At 45.1% G+C, this 22,944-nt stretch overlaps 1 protein-coding gene across 1 annotated transcript; it reads right to left on the reverse strand.

Annotated features, from left to right (window-relative positions):
- Positions 1 to 22,916, reverse strand: Itgav (integrin subunit alpha V; the record flags this gene model as incomplete). The annotated part of the gene is made up of 16 exons (XM_055600490.1): positions 1 to 3,555; positions 3,787 to 3,924; positions 4,574 to 4,681; positions 4,779 to 4,892; positions 9,044 to 9,142; positions 10,094 to 10,252; positions 10,777 to 10,882; positions 11,276 to 11,356; positions 11,731 to 11,810; positions 13,658 to 13,750; positions 14,131 to 14,278; positions 14,783 to 14,850; positions 16,885 to 17,022; positions 19,740 to 19,894; positions 21,349 to 21,407; positions 22,807 to 22,916. Coding segments are annotated over 16 exons (1,752 nt in total), but the record flags the coding sequence as incomplete, so codon positions are not given.
- Positions 22,917 to 22,944: the final 28 nt, after the last annotated feature.

Below are 22,944 nucleotides of genomic sequence, written 5' to 3' on the forward strand. Positions count from 1 at the left end.
TGACTCCGCACCTTCAAGTTTATTGTATCACAAATTACACACTGGAAACAAAGCAGAACATGGAGCCTGCTTCACTAACTCAAAGCAAGCTAGCAAACGACAGATTTCAGAATAGACTCATTCTATGTCTCACCCAATGTGGGCGATCACGAGAGAAGCCAAAGAAAATTACCTTCCATGTTACTTAGCAAAGTAATTTGATACACATAGCTTCCAAGTTATCTTGATAGACTGAGAGTGTTTTAAAACTGGTAAGGAATAGTTTTCCACCTAAAATAAAATGCAGAATGGATGGTTTAGAGGAAAAAAAAAAAAACACTTCACTTGTGTATCTATAACTACAGCAGAATTGTTCTTTTCTGCTAACAACAACAAAAAAAACAACTAATAAATGTCTACTCAGATTATGATTACTAAAAGTGATTTATATTGTCTAAGCTCCGTTACATCGTTATATTGCACTTGAGAACAATGACAACGGAATTCAAAGATTCAGTACCCCTCATAGAAAGTCCATGACGTCTCAGGAATTACAGCGAAGCCAGTGTATACTGCAGGTTCATGGTCCAAACAGAAGGACCGACAAGTCCAAGGAAGCCCTTTATAGGTCACTGGACATTTAGCAATTTTATTTGCCTTGGTAGATCCCAGAATACATTTTTGCTCGTCTTTTCCCCTTACTCGTCAGATTACACGTACAAGCCACCCGCAAGTGAAAACACAGTGACACTCAGATAGGCAACAGCCACACACAGATATTCTAGAACAGCTCTTTCCTCCACCAGGCTCTTCCCAGAATTCTCCCACAGGGGAACAGGCGCCATCTTGGCATTCTCCAAGAACCAGCTGCTTTATCCATACTTTGCCACCAAAATCCTCCTCCTTAGGGTTAGGCTCACCATCAAAAGTCTTAGAGAGTTAGGCTCTCTCTAAGCAGCAGCAAAACTCTGTCTGCTATGAGTCAATTTCCTCATTATGTAACTAATGTTGTATTGATGAGGATTATTAGTAAGTAATTTTATAATACAGGTTGATTTAAGACTACAATATTTTGACCATTTCACCTCTCATTGTCAGAATATAATCAGAATTATGATGATAATTAAAGGTAAGGGGGAAAGTAAGCCCAAACAGATGTTTTAAAGTAGTAACTCTAAAATAAGTATCTCCATTAGAAATCAGTATCAGTGTCAGTATTTCTCACGTGTCAAATCGACTCTGGAGCACTCAATTTTTTTTTTAACTGGACTACATTTACATTTTGAGAATTTTATACTTGGAAATGAATTTTAATTCTCAGTAAATTACAAATATGAATCTAAAATAATCTCCTGATGTTTTATTGAACATATTCATATGCTGTTATAGAATAAAAAGAATCGCAATACGTTTTCAGAGTTGACTTTGAAATTACAGTTCCTAATTTTACAGATATGAATTTATATTATATATTTTTTAAAAGAAAATCCATAATATTGTTGAAAACAACACATCATGTTAATACATGTTAATCTCCAGTTGTAACATCTTTCAATCTCTAATAGAAAATTACTCCTTGGTAAGGAAGACACAGTAGAAATAGCCGTTAACAAAATGTTGATTCATTACCAAAGAATGAATTTCATTGATTTTTTTTTTTTTTCTCAAAAATGGCAGCTATTTGTAGAAAACGAAGGTAAAAGTTCGTATGGGCCCAACTTAGTGACAGTCTGGTGCTGGGCAATACTTGGCCCTAAAATAAAAATATTTCTTAAAAGAATATAAATTTATTGGTTAAAAAGTACTTATTACATATATGATCGTGATCTTTCAAGCCATTAATAAATTCTATACCCCAAAACTCATTCATTTAAAAATTCATTAAAGCTAAATATGTCTATATTCTAACGTTACAGCTCACCCAAGTGTGCTTCATGTTATGAAAATATATTCTCCAAATTAGCTTGGCCATATATATGCACCTAGAATTAACATAAGAAATGGTGAGACAAATTTTAATTATTTTTAAAATGTAGAAAAATATTCAATTATGTAAGGGAAATATTTTTCATTGCTTAATGAGGACAGCAGTTTAAAAAGCTATTAAAATTCTCACCTTCTAGCACACACTATGATGTAATTGCCCAAAAATAGCTATAGAGGATAGTCATCCCGGGCCTTGAAGAACTGTGAATAAATCATCGCCGCTTAGAGCAGGCCCTGCTACCTCTGCTGCCTTTATTAAAGCCCCAGAAAAGCCATTTAAGAAACATAAGAAAGCTTTAGAAGGTTTTCAGCAACATAAACTGCTTACAAAAATACTTTTTAGCACTTATTCTGACAGCTGAGGCAGGCTTTATGCACTGCCCGGCATAACCTGAGGTACTACCGTGCTATCGCTACCTTTGGAATGCTGATTCCAAGCATCTCTCATGGGGTAAGAGCGGGAGATTGAGGTTCCTAAAGGTTATAAAGATGATCTTGACCCCTTCTCAGTTTTGGAAATAGAAGGAAAATAGGAGGAAAATAAATTAACACCATTTAAAAGCTCTGTTCTAATTAAAGAGTGTGTTTTTATGAGCAATTTCAGCAGAGAACTGCAGAGAAGATCTTTGAAGCTTTGTATGTTGCAGACAGCCAGACAAAGGAAGTAGATGTACTTCGGAAACGGGTTCCCAATCCTATGGCTTCAGTCATCATTGTGATTTAGCTGAAAGCACCCTATTGCTTAATGGTTATTTTTAAATCACAGAAGTTTCAGCATGAAATGGCTTAAAGGATTTGATATAGAATTTAAATTACAAACGTTAAAATATAACAAAATACAATGCAGACTAAACATAAATAAAAACCTAATTTTCATAGAAAAATACTGTACCGTTATTAATCAGGAAACTATTCCCACCTCCACCCCCACCTTGCTGATTAAATCCAGGGATCTACACATGCGAAGCACAGGCTCTGAGTCGAGCTATAGCCTGGGAAAGAATCTTGATGGTACCGTATTTTTTACAAGTTCTACTATGTAAATACTAAAATCTAAGCCATGCAACCAACTGCGAAGTCTCCAGTAGCGTACGAACTCAACTGTAGTGTAATGGCCACTAGCGTTCTAAGCACCTGTGTAAAGTCACTGATGCTAAGGTCTACGTGTGAGTTACTTTACAATCCTCACTGCCCTACTGCGCGGAGGAAATGGGAAACAGGAGCTGAAGAGGTACCATGTCACACCACGCGCTAACTCAGGAGCCGTCGGGGTCATGTACACTGGACAAGGACAATCACTTGAAATTTCATCACTCAGACTCCCGAGAACACACATCAGCGTGTGTGAAGTGAAGCTGCTCTGCGCTGATGCATAAGCAGATACTGGCAAACGTTCATTTCAAGGTTGTGGGTGAGCCGCTGGGTGCCTCCGCAGTTCAGCAGTTCAGCTCGGGGCCACTGAGGTTCATCGGGGGCGCAGCTCGCCAAGCGCGGTTAGGTTTCGGAGTTCCCTTCGCCGTTCTCGTGAGGCTGAAGCTGCTCCCTCTCTTGCTCTTCTTGAGGAGGTCGGACACGTTTAAAGAAGCCCATCTGCCAGTTAAAGAAGCACAGATCTCAGCGGTAACAGGACGCTCTGACCGTGTGTGACCGGCTCTGCTGTCACTGTCAGACGGTGCCGCTGTTTAGGCCCCACCTGAAACAGGCCGGCTCACCGGGCAGCCCCGCCCCTGCCTGCTTTCCTTTACTCCCTTCACCCTTTCCCGGCTCCCCCTTCCCCTTTTCCGCCACTCACCTCCCACCCCTTCGAAGCCCATCACTCACCCTGTACATCACGAACACCAACACAGCGAGCAGCAGCAGGCCTGCCAGAACCGCCAGGATGATCACCCACGCGGGCACGGGCATGGGCGCCGGCTGGATGCCCCAGGAGATGCTGGTGGTGACCTGGGGGACACCGCGCTTTAAACCACCCACAGGCTGAGCCACTGAGCGCACATCAGGTACCAACCGCGCTTGTGCACACACGCACACACACACACATGAAACTCCCTGCAACAGGCTGACCTCAGATGAAATGATTTGTAAATAACCCACTACAGACCAGGACAGGCGTTCCCATTATCAGGACTTCAGTGTCTTCAAAATACATTTACTTATTCTAGTTATTTATTGTAGTTAGTTTCCAACCTTGTAACTTTGTGGGGCAAAAGCAACCCCAAAATATCCCCTGACAAACTGTATACTTCAAAAACCCTGTTACAAAGAACAAGGACTAAAGGAAAAGGCCCCCTCTACGTGTAGACTAAGGGAGGGCAGGGCACAGTAAGGCAGGAGCCTGGGTCAGTGAGAGGACGCTTGGCCAAGGCACTCGGGCTCAGTCCTCGGTCCTGAAGGATGGACGGTGAAAATTGCTCTGAAAAAATGTCCCCTGACTCCAAAAGGAACACTGTGACACGGGCCGTCCTGTCATGACAGTTTAAAAAAAGAAAGAACTGTGTAATCCTCTCAAGTAACTTTATCGCTCTCGCTTACTGTAGTTAACCTTCCATCTAAAGCACTCTAAGGCGTCTACCCTGCATTCATTCACTCTCTGAAGCCAGCCACTCACTAGTGTGGAGTTGAACAGGTCCTCAATCGGAAGGTTCTTGTACGGAAACTCTATGATATTAAACGAGGCGGAAGACTTGAGGGCGTACGAATGGTTCTGGTTCTCCTTCTGCACAGAAACAACAGTGGGGTGGTTTCTTAGGAAGCAGGTCTTTGTTACCCACTTGAAAAACTGTGTAAGTCTGCCGGCACCTCTGTCTGCTTACGTTCATGAACGTCTCCGTCCAGAGCAGGGATCTCACATACAGGATGGCGCTCTTCCCTCTGTCCAGCCGCCCCACCTGGCAGACGATCTGCAAGCACTTAGCGGTCCCACAGCCCTGCCAGAACAAGGCACTTAAAAAGTCAGCGCGCACCATCTTTTCTAACGTTTCAACAGAGCATTCCTACGTGAAGGCCACAGAGAGACTGTATAGATTCTCCTTTCGTCTGGGCACGACACCTAACAGGCCAATAGTTAACTCCATGTTTTCTTTTGTTTTGTTTGCCTTTTAATTTTTTATTCTTCGCATATGTTACATACCATCGGTAGTTTCCCCTTCTTCTCCTTCCTCTAGTCCTCCCTCAGCCCCTCCCACATCTCCTCTCTCCCATTTCCACTCCTCCTCCCTTCCCAAGGAAAGAGCAGGCCTCCTGTGTTTTAATTTGTTTGTTTGCTTGTTTGTTTTGAGACAAGGTTTGCTACATAGCCTTGGTGTCATGGATCTCACTGTGGAGACTAGGCTGGCGCCAAACGCTCAGAGATCTGCCTACCCTTGCCTCCCCAGCGCTGGGATGAAAGGCATGTGCCACCACCCCTGGCAAAAAGCATTGTTTTTTATGTAAATTACTCTAGGAACATAAAATCTCGAATAATAGAAAGTTCATTTTTATGACAACTGCACATTCTTTGGGCCACCCTGAGCATGGCAACTTTAAGAATCGCAGCACAGTGACCCTGTGGAAAAGCAGAAAGCAGTGACCTTTACTGCTATTCTGTGTGAGGCCTGTGGGAAGAAATCACATGCCGATGACATCAGACACAGTTAGTGCTTTCATCAGGACCCTGAAGGCTGGCAGCCAAAGGAAACATCCTTCCACGTGCTGGTCACATCGCACCGTGTCACACGCGTGCTGTCCGGTGAGTAGCAGCAGCTGAGGAGCAGGAAGAGAAGCGAGCGCCCTCCACCTGACAGAGGGCATCCGTGAGAAAAGAGCAACTAACTCCACCCTTGACAGGAGTCCACGAACCAGGCAAGAGGTCGGGACGTGCCGCTTCCAGTCCAGTGCTCAGGTCTCGCCAGCGCAGCTCAGCAGCAACACAGCAAACAGATACAGAAAAGCCATCTCAGCAGATGAAAAGCTCTGACACATTAAAATTTCAAAAAAGACAGAAACAAGCAAACTGCACTAGAGCTAATAAAGACCGAGAGCAGAAACAAGAACAGAGCAGACTTTACAGGGCAAAAGTTGAACATACAAATACTACTTGGAGTTTGTACACCAGCAACAGCAGCAAAAAGAACACAGCAGCATGAATGCCCACGCGTGCAAAGCTAGTACACTAAAAACTAAGGGCTCTCTGCGCAAGCACTTTGAAAGGAGCTCAAGTGTCGTTGGAAGGAATTAACTAGGCAGCCTGTGTTCTAGAATGCCGGGGTTCTCAAACAGCTAACGAGGCACAAACGGCCCTAAGAAAGGTACAAGCTAACCCTGAAGTTCATAAGGAGTTGCTAAAAATTCCAAACAGCAAAATAACCTTAAAAAAGAAGAGAATAAGCCAAACATGATGGTACAAGCTTGCAATCTGGACACTCAGGAAGCTGAGGCAGGAAAATTAGCAGATGTTCTAGACCAACTTGAGCTACAGTGAGAAGAATCTATGTTTAAAAGAAGAAAGAAAGGGAAGTAGGGAGGTAGGGTGAAGACAGGAGTGGAAGGAGGGAAGAAGGGAGGAAGGTGTGGAGGGAGGGAGGGAGGGAGGGAGGGAGGGAGGGAGGGAGGGAGGGAGGAATTTCTAAACACGCCGTAGAGCTACAATAATGAAAACAACTCGTTGTCATCATTAAGAATGCACATGTAAATCAACAGGATAGATAAGCAAGAAGTGGGAGTGGATCGGTCGGTAAAGTACCTGGTAAGCAAGGGTACGGAGCTGAGTTCTGATCCCCAGCACCCACACAATAAAATCAAGGAAGCACATGCCAGTTCCCACTGCTAGGAAGGAAGAAACAGGAGCATCCCTGAGGCTGGCCGGCCAGCTAGGCTAGCCAACGGAAGAGCTCCAAGGTCAGTGTGAGACCCTGTCTCTACAGAACGCACTAGAGAGAGAACTTTAGTCTAAAGAGGTTAACCAGACAGAAGGAAGCGAGGAACTGGTCTGCCTCAAGATCCAGCTATACTGCTCTCAGGTAAATACCACAGGACCCCTACACCATACTGCAGAGAAATACCCATAAAATGGCTCCTATCCATACATCAGTGCGGAATTCAACCCCCATCAGAGCAGCTTCCAATTGCTGCAGACAGATGGGAGTTAACACAGAGACCCACAACTAGACAACGTGCAGATAGTGAAACACTGAAGCAGGGTCCTACAGGACGTCTTTATCAAAGCCCTCCCCACCTCCCCTTAAGGCAGAAAAGTCCCAAGCGCAGAGGGACGGTGATGACTGAGGAAGCAGTGTCCTCTGGCGACAACAGGACTGCACGTATGAAGTGGCAAAGTGTGGCAGCATCCACAAAACCAGCTCAGACGCAAGCCAAAGGGGTCCCATGCTGACGGGGTGGACGAGGTCCAGCCCTAGCCAAGAGGTTATCCCGACTGATACCCAGGGGCAAAGAAAAACTAGTTTTCCCCAGCGGAGTCTCTCTGGGTAATGAACCACACTAGGGCAGGCCCCGGTCAGGAACACTTGCCAACACAAGAGACACTCAATAGTGCTTTTCGTCACTTTGCTTGGTTTTGTCATATTTTTATCTTATTGGTCTGTGGGGTTTTTTTTCCCCACTATTTTGTGTTTTTGTGAGTCTGTGGGTTTAAATTTTTTTTTCTTGTTTTCTTTTTTTTTTTTTTTTTTCCAATGAGATAGAAAAAAGAACACAAAGCCGGGTGAGTAGGGAGGTGGGAACAATCTGGGTGAAATTTGGGGAGGGAAAACCTTATCAAGATATATTATATGGGGATACAAGTGAAAGACCTGTGATTAAAATAATAAAAACGATGTATTATATGAAAATCATTTCAATATGAAAAACTACTACTATCTTTCGTTTTTCAGAGCAAAGCGGGAAAGGAAGAAACCAGGTGTGGGAGGCGGGGCGCAGACAGCTAGCAAGGGCCTGGAGTGCATGAGGTTCACAGACGACTGTATCATAAAGCCTGTCACATTACACGCTCTGACAAGCTCGCATCGGTATTCTGTTTTCAGTTAAGTGGGCCTGCGCGTGGGTATGTGAGCATGAAGGCAAGGGTCCTTTGACAGAGGTGCTGGCTCTGTCTGGAGCTGTCGTCACAGGGAGGCTACTCAGGTCCTCCGGAAGAGCACCGGTGCCCCTAACCACCGAGCCGTCTCTCCAGCCACCCGCAGATTCTCTGAGTCAACCAAGAAAGCCCTGAAGGGACCTGCAGTGACGCACATCAAAGGCCCCCCCCTCAGGTTGCATGACAAATAAACTCCAGGGGAGATAGGGGCCGAGAGTGAGGCCGCGGCTGGTGAGTCACCAGAAGGAAGGTGGTCTAGGGCGCACAGCAAGGACTGGAGTGGTGCATGGGCTAGATTAGGTGTTTTACACAGCAGACGGTGCTGTAATCAACAGACCGCAGAGGGTAGACACTGAGAGACAAAGAGGAAGGATCTGTACAGAGTACGTGTGGAGCTCTGTGGACAGAGGAGCACTGGGAAAACGCCATGATGGATTTTTATATATTTTTTTCTGATAGACATTTAAGAGGAATTCTTTTTCGTTTGTTTGTTTGTTTCTCTGTGTAGCCCTGGCTGTCCTGGACTCACTTTGTAGACCAGACTGGCCTCGAACTCCCAGAGTGCTGGGAGGCGTGTGCCACCGCACCCGGCTTTAAAGGAACTCAGTTATATAGAAACAGGTTTGTGGGCTAGCAGGTAAAGATTCTCATCACCAAAACTGAGGACCGACATGCTGGAAGCAAAGAAGTACCTGACTCAGTTAAAGTGAAGGCATTTAGCTAATTATTCCCTTCACACGCTTTCACCACTGGGCCCCTGGTTCCTCCTGCAGAGTGGCACTAAAGTGTCAAAGAGAAAGATGAGATCAAAAAAGTCCAGCTGGAAGGGCAGTCAAGAAAGTCAGAATACTTTATGCTTTCTTTAAACAATCTATGAAATGGATCGGTTGAGAGTGGCATTAACTTAAGTAGGGATAAAGAACACGAGGAGGAGGGTGCGGGGCACGCTGCGGCTGGCACACTGTATTTTTAGATGTTCACCCTTGGCGCACCTGTGATGACACTTACCAAAGTGTGAACGTCCCCCTCGCCGAGGGCGAGATCCCGCTTGGTGAGGAGGTGGTTCCGCCCTCCCTGTCCTGCCGCGGTGTCATTCTTCTCTGGAGTCTGCAAGGACGAGACAGGAGGACACCGTCAAAAGTCTACACGGCAGCGGAGAGACATTTGGACGCTGATACTCAGATGTGATCAGCAGGCTGACTGTGAAAATGTGTGACAGGAAGTTTGCCACTGAAGAGTGAACAGAAAATAAGAGCTCAACACCATGAGCGTAGCCTACGCGTGATACCTTTTCCTAACCCTGCTTTTCCGCGCACCCCTGGAGGGAGACTGACCCCAGCGCTGAAAGGGCCTGAATCTACAGTTCGTCAATGATCAGTGTCAATTAGGACTTTGGAAACAGAGTATTACTATATAGCCCAGACTGGATTTGAACACAAAATATAATAGCAGATAATCTGAAACTTGTTATGGGTTTACAGGTATGTGCCATCGAGCCTGGCTTGATGACATTACTGAGCGGTGACTTTTCTTTCTTTTCTGACCTTTCCTTAGACTATACATGCTGTAATGCTTTATTAATTTATTTGTTTATTGATTTTGGTTTTTCCAGACAGGGTTTCTCTGTGTAGCCTTGGCTGTCCTAGAACTTGTAGACCTGGCTGGCATCCAACTCAGAGATCCACCTGCCTCTGCCTCCTGAGTGCTGGGATTAAAGGTGCGCCTTCACCACCCAGCCTGATATAATGTTCTCAGGTAAATACATATTCTAGAACCAAGATAGAACATTTGATAAACTGAGATTGCAGAGGGCCAAGGTAAAGAGTACTTCCCGAGGCTTACCGAACACCCACAAACATACGGTTTACACAGATATCCCAGAACTGACCCTTACTTATTGCATGAATGGGCTAATTTTTAGTGTACTAGTTACAAACTAGAACACTTTTTGCAGAGTTCATACATTAAAATAGCTGTTTGTACTTCATGTGTTTCATTTATACGTATAGGAAGAAAATGAAAAGTCGCGATCACGGAGAGCTGCTTTAGGCACGCTACCGTGATTCTCAAAGGGTTGATCTCTGTGTCCGCCGTGCAGTTCATCGGCCCATCAATGTCGTAATGAAGAATGTACAGCAGAGTGTTGTTGTTGAACTTGTAAGGCCACTGGAGATTTAGGATTGCCTTGCTGAACGAACTCGGACCATTGTTCCTCAGCTGATGAGGAAATGAAAATGTAAGCACCTCAGACAACACTTAGTTCTACAATCCTTTCACATTTAGAAATCACGTATCAACCACAGGATCGGAGTTGCAGCAACTTCTACAGATAGATTTTAAACACGACTGTTACATACACAGGTAAAATGATGTTTCTCTCTCCAGTACAGAAAGATCATCAGGATGAAGATGTAAAGAAGACAGTTAAGACATTACTGAGCGGTGACTTAGTAGCTTTCGGATAGGTTATAAAACTTTGCTTAACTACAGGCATTTCCAGTTCCTAGTAGGAACTTTAAAATGTCTGGAGCATGCCCAAGGGCTATCTCTTTTATTCAAACAGAGCTTGAAGCACAGAAATATCTGTTTACAGAAATGAAGTTACAAATACTGCTTCTGGCACATGTCCAAGCCGTGCAATCTCCACATCAAAGTTACATAGGACTGGCTTTAAAAGGAGTTTGGCTGCTCTCTCCTGTGGCCCCTTCACTAGCTTTCCGCTGGGTCCAGTAACTGCAAACCTCATAGATGTGCTGAACCGCAGGCCCGACATCTTCTTCGGTCTCGGGGTTCTCCTTGGACTCCCAATTTGGAATTGGAAGAAAGATATGGTCTGGACTTGAAACTCTAAACAATGACCAAAGAAAACCTACCGTGAATATCAAACAACACAGACAGTTCATTTCCCCAAGCGTCTACATTCAACTGAAGAAAATCCAATTTAAAAAGCCTTAAAGGAAAAGCTTGTGAATGGACACCAAATCTACCGCTGCTAAGTTGCTGTGCGTCACGTGAACCGGTAAGCAACTGCTGTGAAAGTTCAACCAACATATTTTGAGACTGTTGCTACCGTGCCTTTTCGTAAGACATGTGGACTCTGGAGCACGCTCAGGGCCTGGTCTCTACAGACTGCTGCCTCGGAAGAGCAGCACCGCGCTGGGGCCCTGCTCACACGAAGCGGGGCCTAGCAGCTCCTCTCAGAAGCAAGCACACAATGAGATGTGAGAGATTCGCACTCACCCTCTTATCTCAACAGCAGCCAAGACAGCAAGGTCAACTCTGTAAGACACAACTGGACTTACGTTGTCAAAAGAATTAGAGCTGAAAAAGGGGAAAAAACATGCTTAGAATTGAAGTCAGCACATTTATCATCAAAGCCATAAAAGAGAAAACTCAGTGGAACTAAAACTAGAGATTTCAAAGCAGCACATAAACTGAAGCCCTACTGACCAAGCAGTTACTTTAATCACCATTTAATTCAAGTTATTAGTTAGGAAAGTTTTATTTCCTGATGTTTAATTTTGTTTTATAAACTCAAATTGACAACAGAACCATTTGTATAGTTAAATACTGATTTAAGAATCCTATAATACAGTGCTGAAATTTTAATCTACATTATTCCACCTTTAAATGGTAGTATTCAACATATCTGTAAGAAAAAATGGCTATTTTATCTTACTATTTTGTTTCCACACCTTTGGATTTTCAGGTCAAACTTCACAGAAGTGTCCATCTCTGACTGCTGATGCACGCTGAAACGCAGGCCAGCGAGCAGCTGAGGGGAGGTGACGACAGTGAGTGTCTTCTTTAAATTGGAAACTTCAAATTTGACATCCAAATTAAAAGTGTGTTCTACATTATACTTTTTGTGAGTTTATGGCAAAAGTGAACAAGAATAATTACATCTGATGGTCCACTGAAGTAGGAATGGAGGCTGCTTAACAATTAACAGTTACAGTCATGCCTCCCTATGGTATGACTTTCTGAAAATTACAATTTTCAATTCCAATGAAGGCCCTGCACAGTTGAGTGTGAGACTTGACTGAAGAAGGTGACAACCGACTTGAGTTAAGAAGCCAGGCAGGGAACCGGAGGGTTTAAGTGTGCAGAGTTAGGGGGTTGGACAAAAAGCAGAACCTCCCTTCAGACCTGGCCCAGTCCCCTTCCCAGCACCTTTAGTCCCAGCACTTGAGGGGCAGGGGCTGGTGAATTTCTGAGTTCGAGGCCAGCCTGGTCTACAGAGAGAGTTCTATGACAGCCAGAGCTACACAGAAAGAATGCTATCTTGAACAAACAAAAAGTAAAAAAAGAAAGAAGAAAGAAAGAAAGAAAGAAAGAAAGAAAGAAAGAAAGAAAGAAAAGAAAGAAAAGAAAGAAAGAAAGAAAAGAAAGAAAGAAAGAGAGAGAGAGAAACTAGGAACTAAAGGAGCCATGAGCTAGAAGACCAGAGAGAACGAGATAAAAGGCTCTGCCCTGGGAGCATCTGTGCAGAAGAATGACTCCTGTGAAACCACAATTCAAGCCGCGTGCAGTGTTTAGGCCTTGGCAACACGTGTGCACAGACCTGGCATCAGTGCGCCACGCAGGGAACCGCATGGCCAGTGCCACACGCATGATTCGCCTAGTGCCAGTAATACACACACTGCTTGCTTTCTAGAGGACTTGAGCAGAGCCTCCCTGGGGACTTGGCTCCCTGTTCACCATGAGAACGGGAGCCTGGTCCACCTAAATATCTCCTAGGAGGTGAGGCCTCAGTCAGCGAGTAACACCATCTCACCCAAGAGGGGCAGGCCGTGGTGCTTGCTAGGGTGGCTTTTAGGTTCCAGAAGCACCTCGGCTCAGAACACTAAAGTTGTAGTTTTAGCCCTCAATTTAAACCAGGTTTTTGTCTATCTACCAGATTTACGGCAGTGTGAAATGAAGGTAAGTGTATGGAAGGGCATACAGTTCCACCTATAATTTCAGCATCCCAGTTAAAATGAACAGAGTTCTGCTAATAATTAAACTCTAACTCAAAACTAATTTAAAGACACTACTCTGAGGGCAGGTGAAATGGCTCAGAGCGTAAAGACACTTGTTACCAAACCTGAGTCCAGTGCCCAGGACCTACATGGTGGAAGGAGAGGATCAGCTTCCAAAAGCTGTCCTGTGACCTCCTCACAGCGTGTGGTCGTATTCTTTCATGCATTTGTCAGCATAAAACACACACACACACACACACACACACACACACACACATACACGATGCTCCCCAGAGCCACCATGGTGATGCCCATCACCCTTGCAATGGCAGCACTCAGGGGGCAAAGCCAGGAGGAACTTGAGTTTGTGGCCATGCTGAGCCTGTATAGCAAGACCCTATCTTAAAAACACAAACAAACAAACAAACAAACAAACAAAAAAACGGGGCTAAGTATACAGCTCAAGAGCAGGGTATTTTCCAAGTATGTGCAAGACAACGGTAACAAAGAAAACCCAACTTATTTAGAAACTACTACAAACAAAGGGAAAAAACACAGAGTATTCTATTTACGGGGGGGAGGGGGTCCATTCAGTTAAAACCTCTTACTTGAGTCCCAGCCTACAGGGGGGGAGGGGGTCCATTCAGTTAAAACCTCTTACTTGAGCTCCAGCCTTCATGGGGTTTCCAAGGTCGCACACCACCTGCCGCGTTTGGTTCTCTGTCTTAAATGCACACGAAAGCCTCGCTAAGGCCTTTGATAGATGAAAAATAATTTTAAAAAAGATGACTGAGGTTGGGATGGAGAAAGAAAATGAACAGTTTCTGCCAAAAAAGCATAAACTACAAAGCCCCCTCGCCACTACTGTGTAGATATTTAAATTCCTTTTTTTTTTTTTTAATGAAGCACAGAAATCTGAGCAAATAGAGAGAGAAGCCAGAGCTGTCACGCTAGTTGCGTGTAAATGTACAAGTGCCGGGAAGAACCCGGAGGACTTATTCTCGTCACCCCTGATGGGCAGGTGACGGGCAGGTGATGGGCAGGTGACGCTATCTAGCTGGGGCTTCTCTGAGCGCTGCCCGGGTAACTCTGGGAAGACCTCGGCTGTGGCTTTCCCAGAGGCGCCGTGCTTACATCACTGTTGCGGACAACCCCGATGAAATCAGCCTGCGGCGGGATGGAGACGATGAGCTCAGCCTCGTAGGCCCCCTCCCCTTGGTTCTGCGCCGCCACCGTCAGCGTCAGGGGGTTGTCGTCCCCAATGTACACCTTCTTCTGATCGCTGGAAGTTAACAGGTCCAACAGTGAAACAAGGGGGGCCCGAGCTGCTGCCGCACTGCTCGACACAGAGCAGACACTGGCGCGCTGGGCGCAAACCCGTGCTCCTCTCTCTGCGCGCTCACACCAGTCCCACGCCAGAGCTGTGCGTGCGTTACCAACGCCTCCGCACATCTGCGCATGTACTTTGAGTCCTTGACTTTTAGGCTGAAACATGAATTAGTCTCCCCTGGGACATATCAAGTGGTAAGCATAGTCTCGGTTCAGAGCAGCCAGGCGGTAAGCAGGGCCCAAGCTAATGGCCACACATCTGCCAAGCCAGGCACCTAGTGGTGTTTTTTAACCATGGTGCTAATTCCTGCACTGTGAAGACAGCCATGGACTATCCTTTACTGTAAGTCATTCTCCTTAAAAAAATAAATAAATAAATAACATTTTGAATAGAAAAGTGTGCTTTTCCACTTAAATTTCTTATATTTTTATATCTACTGTTTAGAGAAAAACTTACCTATCTACAGAAACTTCCAGTTTAGGCTTACAGACATTGTCTTCCCCACAGTCAAGGAGAATATGAGCCTAAAAGAAAAACATCTCGTTATTTTCTACATGGATCCTAGGCACTCATCTTTAAACATGTCAGTGTAGGTAATCCAGAATAAGGAAAAGAAAAAAGAATGAAATATAATTACTGAAAATCTTTTATATCCGAAATTAGCTGTTAACACTTTAGAATAAAGTCTAGTACAGAAATGAGGGCTCATTTTAACGTGCTCCTGGCTAACCTATATGAATAGGGACAAAATAAACTTCCTTGAAGCGCTCCTCATTAAGACGATGGCCTCAGCAGCTATCACAGAAACTGCCTGCAAATATTTAGTAAGGAGAAAATGGTCAAAATAAGCCCAGTATGTTCAAACCCACAGGGAAAGAAATGAAAACAAACAAACAAACAAACCAGGAGCATTAATAAACCAGAAGAAAATAGCAAAAAATCTAAACTTGTTTTTTATCTGGCTCTGGCCAAGGGAATGTGCCACAAAGAATAATATGGAAAAAGCCTCCAAAGAGAAAGAATGCAAGAACACAGATCTTGGTAGAATATACAGAAGGAACAAAAACAGAAAGGAAAAAAAGAAAGTAAAGGCAAAACCAAGAGGTTTATTTGCTGCAATTTAGTGAGAGTTTATCTTAAAAAAAAAATAATGATAATGATAAAGATTCCTAAAATAATTATAAAACCCTAAAGAAAAAATAGTCATAGCCCATATCAAAACGCGTATTGTAAGGCACAGGTAAAAAGTTATTTCTAAAGAAAGTACCACCTTAAACACACATACTAAGAATTTCAGTTGTTAATTTAATTTAAATTAACCATCACTACAACACCCATCCACCCCCAAATAACAACTGCAAACACAGAACTATGTTCACAAGTTCATTACTAGTTGATAGTATATTTAAAAAAGGCACATAGAGTAAATTATCAAGGCACGAAACATGTTTGTTAAGATATATAAATTACAAATACGCTTTTAAAAGCTTTCAGCTTGCCCTCTGTGTTCTCAAATTCTACCCCCAGAAATGAAAGCCGCTCGTGAGATCTTAAAGAGGCCGTTAAGAAATGACAACCGAGGTGTGTGCTTACGAACGCTCTGAGAGGCCTAGTTTTATGGAATAAAACGGAGGACAGAGACAGGAAATCAAACTTAGAGGGAGGGTTTTTCCAAACCAGACTGCTTGAAACTGCGTCACTTGATGAAAACAGTTACCTGTGGGAAGCCAAGGAAGGCCAGAGTGAACAGTCTGTGCCTTGTGTCACCTGGGCAACTTCACAAGGCCCCAAGCGTCAGACCCACAGGAATAGCAAAGTGTCAGGTGATCTTTTAGTGCACTCTGTAAAGACTGTCCCTGTGTCATGCAAACGCTGACCTCTGTGCCAGCACGGAGCGGGGTACAGGCCTTCGGTATCGGTGTTCTTCTGCATCATGTGTAGTGAACATGCATTTCCCTCACTCCTGACTGGTTCAATAAAGAGCTGAGCGGCCTATAGCAAGGGCAAGAGAGGAAGGCAGAACTTCCAGCAGAGCCGGGACTAGAGCCGGAGATGGACCGGTGACAGGCCGCGTGGTGGGACGCAGGCCAGGCCAGCGAAGTTAGGTTACCATAGCGGAGTCTGCCCGGCTGTAATGCCAGAGGCTTACAGCGAATAGCAACGGTCACTGCTCACTGCTTAGTCTCCAAACCAGCAAAGCCTTCCACTGGCAGCATGTGCAAAAGCGGGCCAGTGAGGCACCCTCCTCCCACAGGCCTAGTCTCTCATATAACACACACACACACACACAAACAATGGACACCCACGACAAAAGAGGCATTGAAGATGCTTAGTAAGCACTAAAAACCGCATATAAATAAACTGGTCTTCTGTTGTTTCCTTTGCCTCATTTTACTATTCTACCTAGATGAAACAGCCCTGCCTTTCGGTGTCTGTAACTATCTGGATTGTTTCCCCTCTGGCCTCTTAAACATCTACCAGCACTGTGAATCCCTTATGATTTGACATATGACAGACAGGTCAAAGGGTGGGGTGAGCTGTAACTCGCGGCGCGTTACCTGCCGGCTGACGTTGGCAGGGGTGAACTGGTTCAGGATGGGTTGCAGGCCTGTTGCATCGGCAGCCGCTCTCTGGTCCAGCCGGTACTCCATAAAGACAGTGATGGGGGTGAGCTTGTCCCTAAATTCAGATTCATCCTGAAACCAAGGAGCATCAAGGTAAAGATGACACCACCCTAACTACCTGGAGAAACCCACAGCCAGAGGAACCATGAAACCAGCTAGAACCTGTTCACTGCTAGAACCCTCAACCCTAAGAACTCCGAGAACCTGTGATGGCTGTAGTGAGCATAGAGCAAAACTCACGTGGCTGATCAGTAAGAACTATTCATCAGGGTTAGTGGGTTTTTTCTTTTAAAGACTTACTTTATGAAGTATACAACATTCTGCCTGCATGTGCACCTGCAAGCCAGAAGAGGGCACCAGATCCCATCATAGATGGTTGTGAGCCACCATGTGGCTGCTGGGAATTGAACTCAGGACCTTTGAAGAACAGCCAGCGCTCTTACCCTCTGAGCCGTCTCCCCAGCCCCCCAGGTTTAGTTCTATGATGTAAAATTTCACACAGCACGTTAATTGTGAGCCAGTGTTCTCTAAAGAAACCACATGTATGTAACAGCCTGCCGCGAGCTGACTCCTGGCGATGATGGAGAGGTGTAGTGCGCAGACACACAGCCAGAGTTCTTACAGGCTATTCTATTTTTTTTTTTAATTTTTCACTAGTTCTTTTTAAAAACCCTTTGCTATACATCTCTGCATCTGACTTACTTCTGCCATCGTTAGCTCAAAGCATTGGAATCCATCCGTGAGCCTGTGGGTCTCTCGCCTCCAAAGGGCAGGATGAAGATCTCAATACTGCAGTTCCCTCCCTTGTTAAGCTGATCCCTTATAGTGACAAGATTCAGCAGTTCTGTTATCGCATTATTTAGTTGTCAAAATCGCCGTAACAACTAAGGCTCGGCAGCAGCAAATGAATCTCCTGTTACCACACCCTGACTAGTTAGCAAATATTGGTAGACTTAGATTAAATTTAAATTTGGACCTGTTCACATTCGTGACTGTCTCTTAAATCCTGAACAGCTCATCGGATCAGGGGTTTTTTTTTCCTATGGCTATGGTCTTGTTTTTTCCCTTCTTTATTCATGTAGAAAGCTTTCCTTTTAAATTTTTTTAAAAGATTTATTTATTATGCATACAGTGTTCTGCCTGCATGTGTACCTATGCACCAGCAGAGGGCACCAGATCTCACTATAGATGGTTGTGAGCCACCATGTGGATGCTAGGAATTGAACTCAGGACCTCTGGAAGAACAGCCAGTGTTCTTAACCTCTGAGCCATCTCTCCAGCCCCTGCTTCTAAATTCTTAATGTTAGTCCCCCTAAAATGAATTCACCCTGGTCTACTTATTAATTTGGTGACCTGACATATGGCAAGCTTCATAGAACATTTAGAAAACTTAAGGTTGTTTACTATCAGAAATGGCTCATTACTAAATTGCAGTATGGCATAAAAAAAAATCATTGAGGCTTAATGTTCTTTTGTGTAAAGATTTTTTAATGGACATTTGGGATGTGGAGGCAGGAGGATTGTGAATTCAAGGTCATCCTCAGCTACAAAGCAAGTTCAAGGACAACCAAGATGCCAGGAGATAATCTCAAACACAAACAAAACTCCAAATCTAATCCCAATGAATGTTCCATTTTTAAAATATCTTCTTATGGCAGACATACTGTGTATGTCTAAGAATTTTTCTCTTTTTATCCAAGTTTTCCTATATATTGGTTATTCAGGAAAATTTTCCTAATTTAAGTCCCAATTTTATCTATCATTTCCCTTTTCAATTTCAAATTTTATGTGTTTGTTCGTTTCTTTTCAAATTTGCCAAAGATTTCATGTAAATTAAAAGGCATTTAAAGTATGCATACATTTTCCCTATATTCTACCGAAAGCACACTGCAATTATCAAGGTAATGTTGGACATACTTTTAAAGAGATTGTGGGAAGCTGCTTCTTTTCTTTGCTTCTAGCCATGAAACCTGTGTGCGTGCGTGCATGTGTGTATGTGTGTGTGTATGTATGTGCTAGGGCAGGGAGAGTGTTGGTTGTCTTCTTTTGTTAAAAGGAATCCTATGTGGCTGGAGACATGGCTCATTTGACAGTACTCTTACAAAGAAACCATATTCAGTTCCCAGCACCCGCATGGCAGCTCGTATATGTAACGGCAGTTATAGAGGATCCCGAGACATCCCTGGCTTCCACAGGCACCAGGTACGAACTGGTACACATGCAAGTAAGACAACCATACGTGACAGACAAACAAACAAACAAACAAAAAGTTCCTGCTTGACGGAGCATCACCTGGTTCCCAGACTGGCCCTCTCCCATGCGAGGGCCCTGCCCTCCGTCATGCCAGAGTCAAAATGGATCTCGTGCCGCCCCCTTCAGTGTCAGGCCACGATCAACAAGTCCCACGCTGCGGAAGGCTCCAGTGAAACCCAGTGCCTGCCTGACGTCTACAACCATCCCTGCTCCGAGCTCCATCTCTTGCCAAAGTAGGCTCACACCATAGTTTACCTCTCAGATTTTAAACTTAGTCACTGGGGATTTCGAGCGGATTGCTTACTTTCTGGGCACTGAGAGTTTTACAGGCAACATTTAAGAAATACGATCTTTTCATGGTTCATTCAGTAATACCACGGCGGAAAGGCATCTTCGAACATCCGTCTGCCCTCCTTGGTTAGCTTTGACACTGGAAACGCCGATTTCCTCAGGCGTGTTCCTCTGAGCCTTTCATTTTGGCTAAACACCAACTTACAGAAAGGAAAAGCCATGTGCCCAAAAGAGGCGTCCCTTACCCGCAGGTAGGCGACCAGCTCCTCACACTGCATCTGGCCCCCTCTGAGGACAGTCATGTTCTTGGAGTGCCCTGGGGACCTGCTGTGGAGAAACAGTGCCCGCCGGATGGCTCCCTTTTGCTTGAGCTTGTCCAGGAGGAGCTCCACCTGGAAGTCTGGACAGAGCAGAGCATCTATAACCACAGGCTCCTCTCCGGCGGCCTCTCACCTTCCAATCTCCGGCCTTCCTGGAGGCAGAAAACTAACTTGCTTCTTAATTCAGTAAAATGCCTAAGCGTTGTGGGGAGAGAGCGACCAATTCACCCCAGAAACTAATGGCTAAATAATTCACCTGTCTCCCCAAACTGTCATATGCGATTGTAATGACGGTAATGAAACCACATTATCAGAGGGGGAAACACTGACTTGAAGTAAGCTAAGGGAAGGACATCCATGGAATGAAACAGAAATAAAGACTTTCACCCCTGCTGAGAGGCTCGTGAGACCCTGGGTTCCACTCCCTCATCATACAGAACGGCACACACCAAACACACAAACACACATTAGCCATGGAAGTAGCAAGCACCCTGCTGATCCTGGGAAGCATTGGCTAGTGCGCATCTATTTCATGATACTGAGTCCCCGGAGCAGTTTACATCACTTGAACAGGCTTTCCAGCTGGTCTTTAAGGTGAGACCTGACTACGTGCTCCTGAAGCACGAAACCAAAGAGAACCCAATGGGTTAAGAATTATTTAAAATGAATCTGCAGGCAACTGTTATAATCACTGCCTCCTAATGCTTATTTCCCTAAGCAGCTTTTCTTGCTTGCTTGTTTTTTTTGGTTGGTTTGTTTGTTTTTGGTTTCTCTGTGCAGCCCTGCCTGTCCTGGACTCGCTTTGTAGACCAGGCTGGCCTTGAACTCACAGAGAACCACCTGCCTCTGCTTCCCTGAGCACTGGGATTACAGGCGTGCTCCACCGTGCCTGGCACTTAAGCAGTTTCTTAAAAGAAGTCTATATTGCAAACTCTAAAACATCTGCATAGCTGCTTGCCTCTCCCTGCAGCTTCTCAAGCACACTGAGCTCACTCACTGTGGGTGTGACACAGTCCTTCGGACACCCCTCAGCTCGTTTCCCTGTGCTGTCTGCGTCAACCCAGGGGGGTCCTGCCTGCACATCACAGGACAGCTCTTCCCGCATCCCTCTCCGCCATGTCTGTCTCCCACTCTGCAGCAGCACTCACCGTCCACCCACCCGGCAAACCCTGCTCTCAGGACTGCATCAGCCATTCCAGCAAACCGTCCACCCTTTCCACAGAAGGCTAAGGCCTTCTCCTGTCTCAGTCGAGCATAGACTCAAACAGTGACGTCTCCTCCAGACCTCATTCACCTCGCATCCTTAACCACTGAACATCCTCACACTCACAATGTCCGGGAACAAACAGACCGCACATGAACCTGCCTGCGAGCTGCCAAAGAAAGCAATTACCTGTGCTTACGTATCTGAAATGTCTTCGGGCACAGACATTCGGATTAAAATGATAGTGGCGACCTCAGCCGCCGTACCGTGCGCCCTGAAGTACCGTACCCGTGGTCCCACTAGCACACGGACTCTGCCCAAGATACTCACTGAGCTTCCTCGGAAGTGTTCCTTTGCCGTCCGCCTTTAAGCAGAACCTGACATTAAAGCTGCAAGATAGATGTGTTCAGGTGTCAGCCCTGTGAGGCACAGCACTGGATACCGCCCCAACCTCACACTGCTAACGTAACTATCCCTTCGTGTCCAGCGTGGGTCGAAGAACCAGCCTCTACTCCCCAGACACCAAAACCAGTGGGTCCTGAGGGGCTGGTTCACACGGCACGGTGTCTGCACACGGCCGACGGCCTCCACCGTTAGGTCATCCACAGAATGGTAGCAAACCTCAAGCGATGGAGGTAATGCCTTAGTGCTCCTGCAGTGCCTAATCACGTACTGCGTGTCTGCGTGTCTGTGCTGTGTGTACAGGGACGCGAACACGGGGGAGGAGCCCGCCCATCAGACACACGGAGGCAGAAGTCCTCGGCATCTTCCTCTATCATTCCGGCCTAATTTTTGAGGCCTGGCTTCCTGTTCACTGCAAGTCACTCTACGGCCACCGTTCTAAGAGCCTGAGGGCTCTGGCATAAAATGGTCGCGTGTGGGCACACACTGGCTGTCCCACCGGAGGTGTTCGGACTTGACTGAACTGGCAGCACGCCCCTGACTCCTCGGGAGAAGTGAGTGCAGTACTGACAGCTGAAGCCTGAACTGCTTGCTTGCTCACCAACAGACAAGGAGCTAGTGTCCCGTGTCCTTTAATGTAATCCAACGGAAAGTAAGTGCAGACTTCCTGTGTTTGTGGGAGTAAGGCAGGCGGGAGGGCCAGGAAAATGCCCTTCTCCCTCTCAGACTCTCCAAACGTTCTCCTCTCTGCTCATGTGTCTCATTGCACCGTAAGCTCCAGCTAACTTTGCTGTGTAAGGACCATGAAAGATGTCCCTCAAGCCAAGCTGCTCTCACTATACAGGAGTCAAGACTTTTTATTAGTTAATTTTTATATTTGTTTTGACATACATGAAAATGTTTTAGTTTTTTAAATTACATGAGTTGATTTAAATAAAGGATAACTATAGTACAGTTAAATGAAAATGTAGCCAAAATCGTTAAAATTTCCTATGCAAGACAAAAAAAGAAATTATGATACAGAGAACTCAGACACTAAATTTATGAAAAATTGTGTATATGCATGTGTGTGTGTCTGTATAACAAGCAAAAGACCAACAAAATATTAGAGAAAAGTAATTTTTGTAACATTATATGAAGTCTGAGAATACACTTCTGACCATACTTAAGACATTAAAAATCACTCTCATAATAGCTTATAAGCTGCTTACGGAGCCTTCCAGCGCTTAGAAACTCAGCTTCCATAGTCTATCCTGTGACGTGGGTGTAGGCTGCATTCATAGAAAGTGCCTCAGCGACACTTCGGCCCTGCCAGCTCACGCTGTGTAGCCTGTACAATGAGTGAACTGTTAACCATCCCAACTACAACTAAACAGAGATCCTTACCAGGAAACTTTGAGAGCGGTCCCAGGCAACGAGCAGAGTTTATTCTCTTGATTTAAAATGCTAGGGTACACTTCAAGGCCAGCATTTACGGTGACAACGGGTCTGGCTCTGGTTTTAAGTTTTAAAATGAAGGGGGGG

Source organism: Psammomys obesus, unplaced genomic scaffold (assembly GCF_907164565.1).
Source record: "Psammomys obesus unplaced genomic scaffold, mPsaObe1.curated_primary_1811, whole genome shotgun sequence".
Taxonomy (NCBI): Eukaryota; Metazoa; Chordata; class Mammalia; order Rodentia; family Muridae; genus Psammomys; species Psammomys obesus.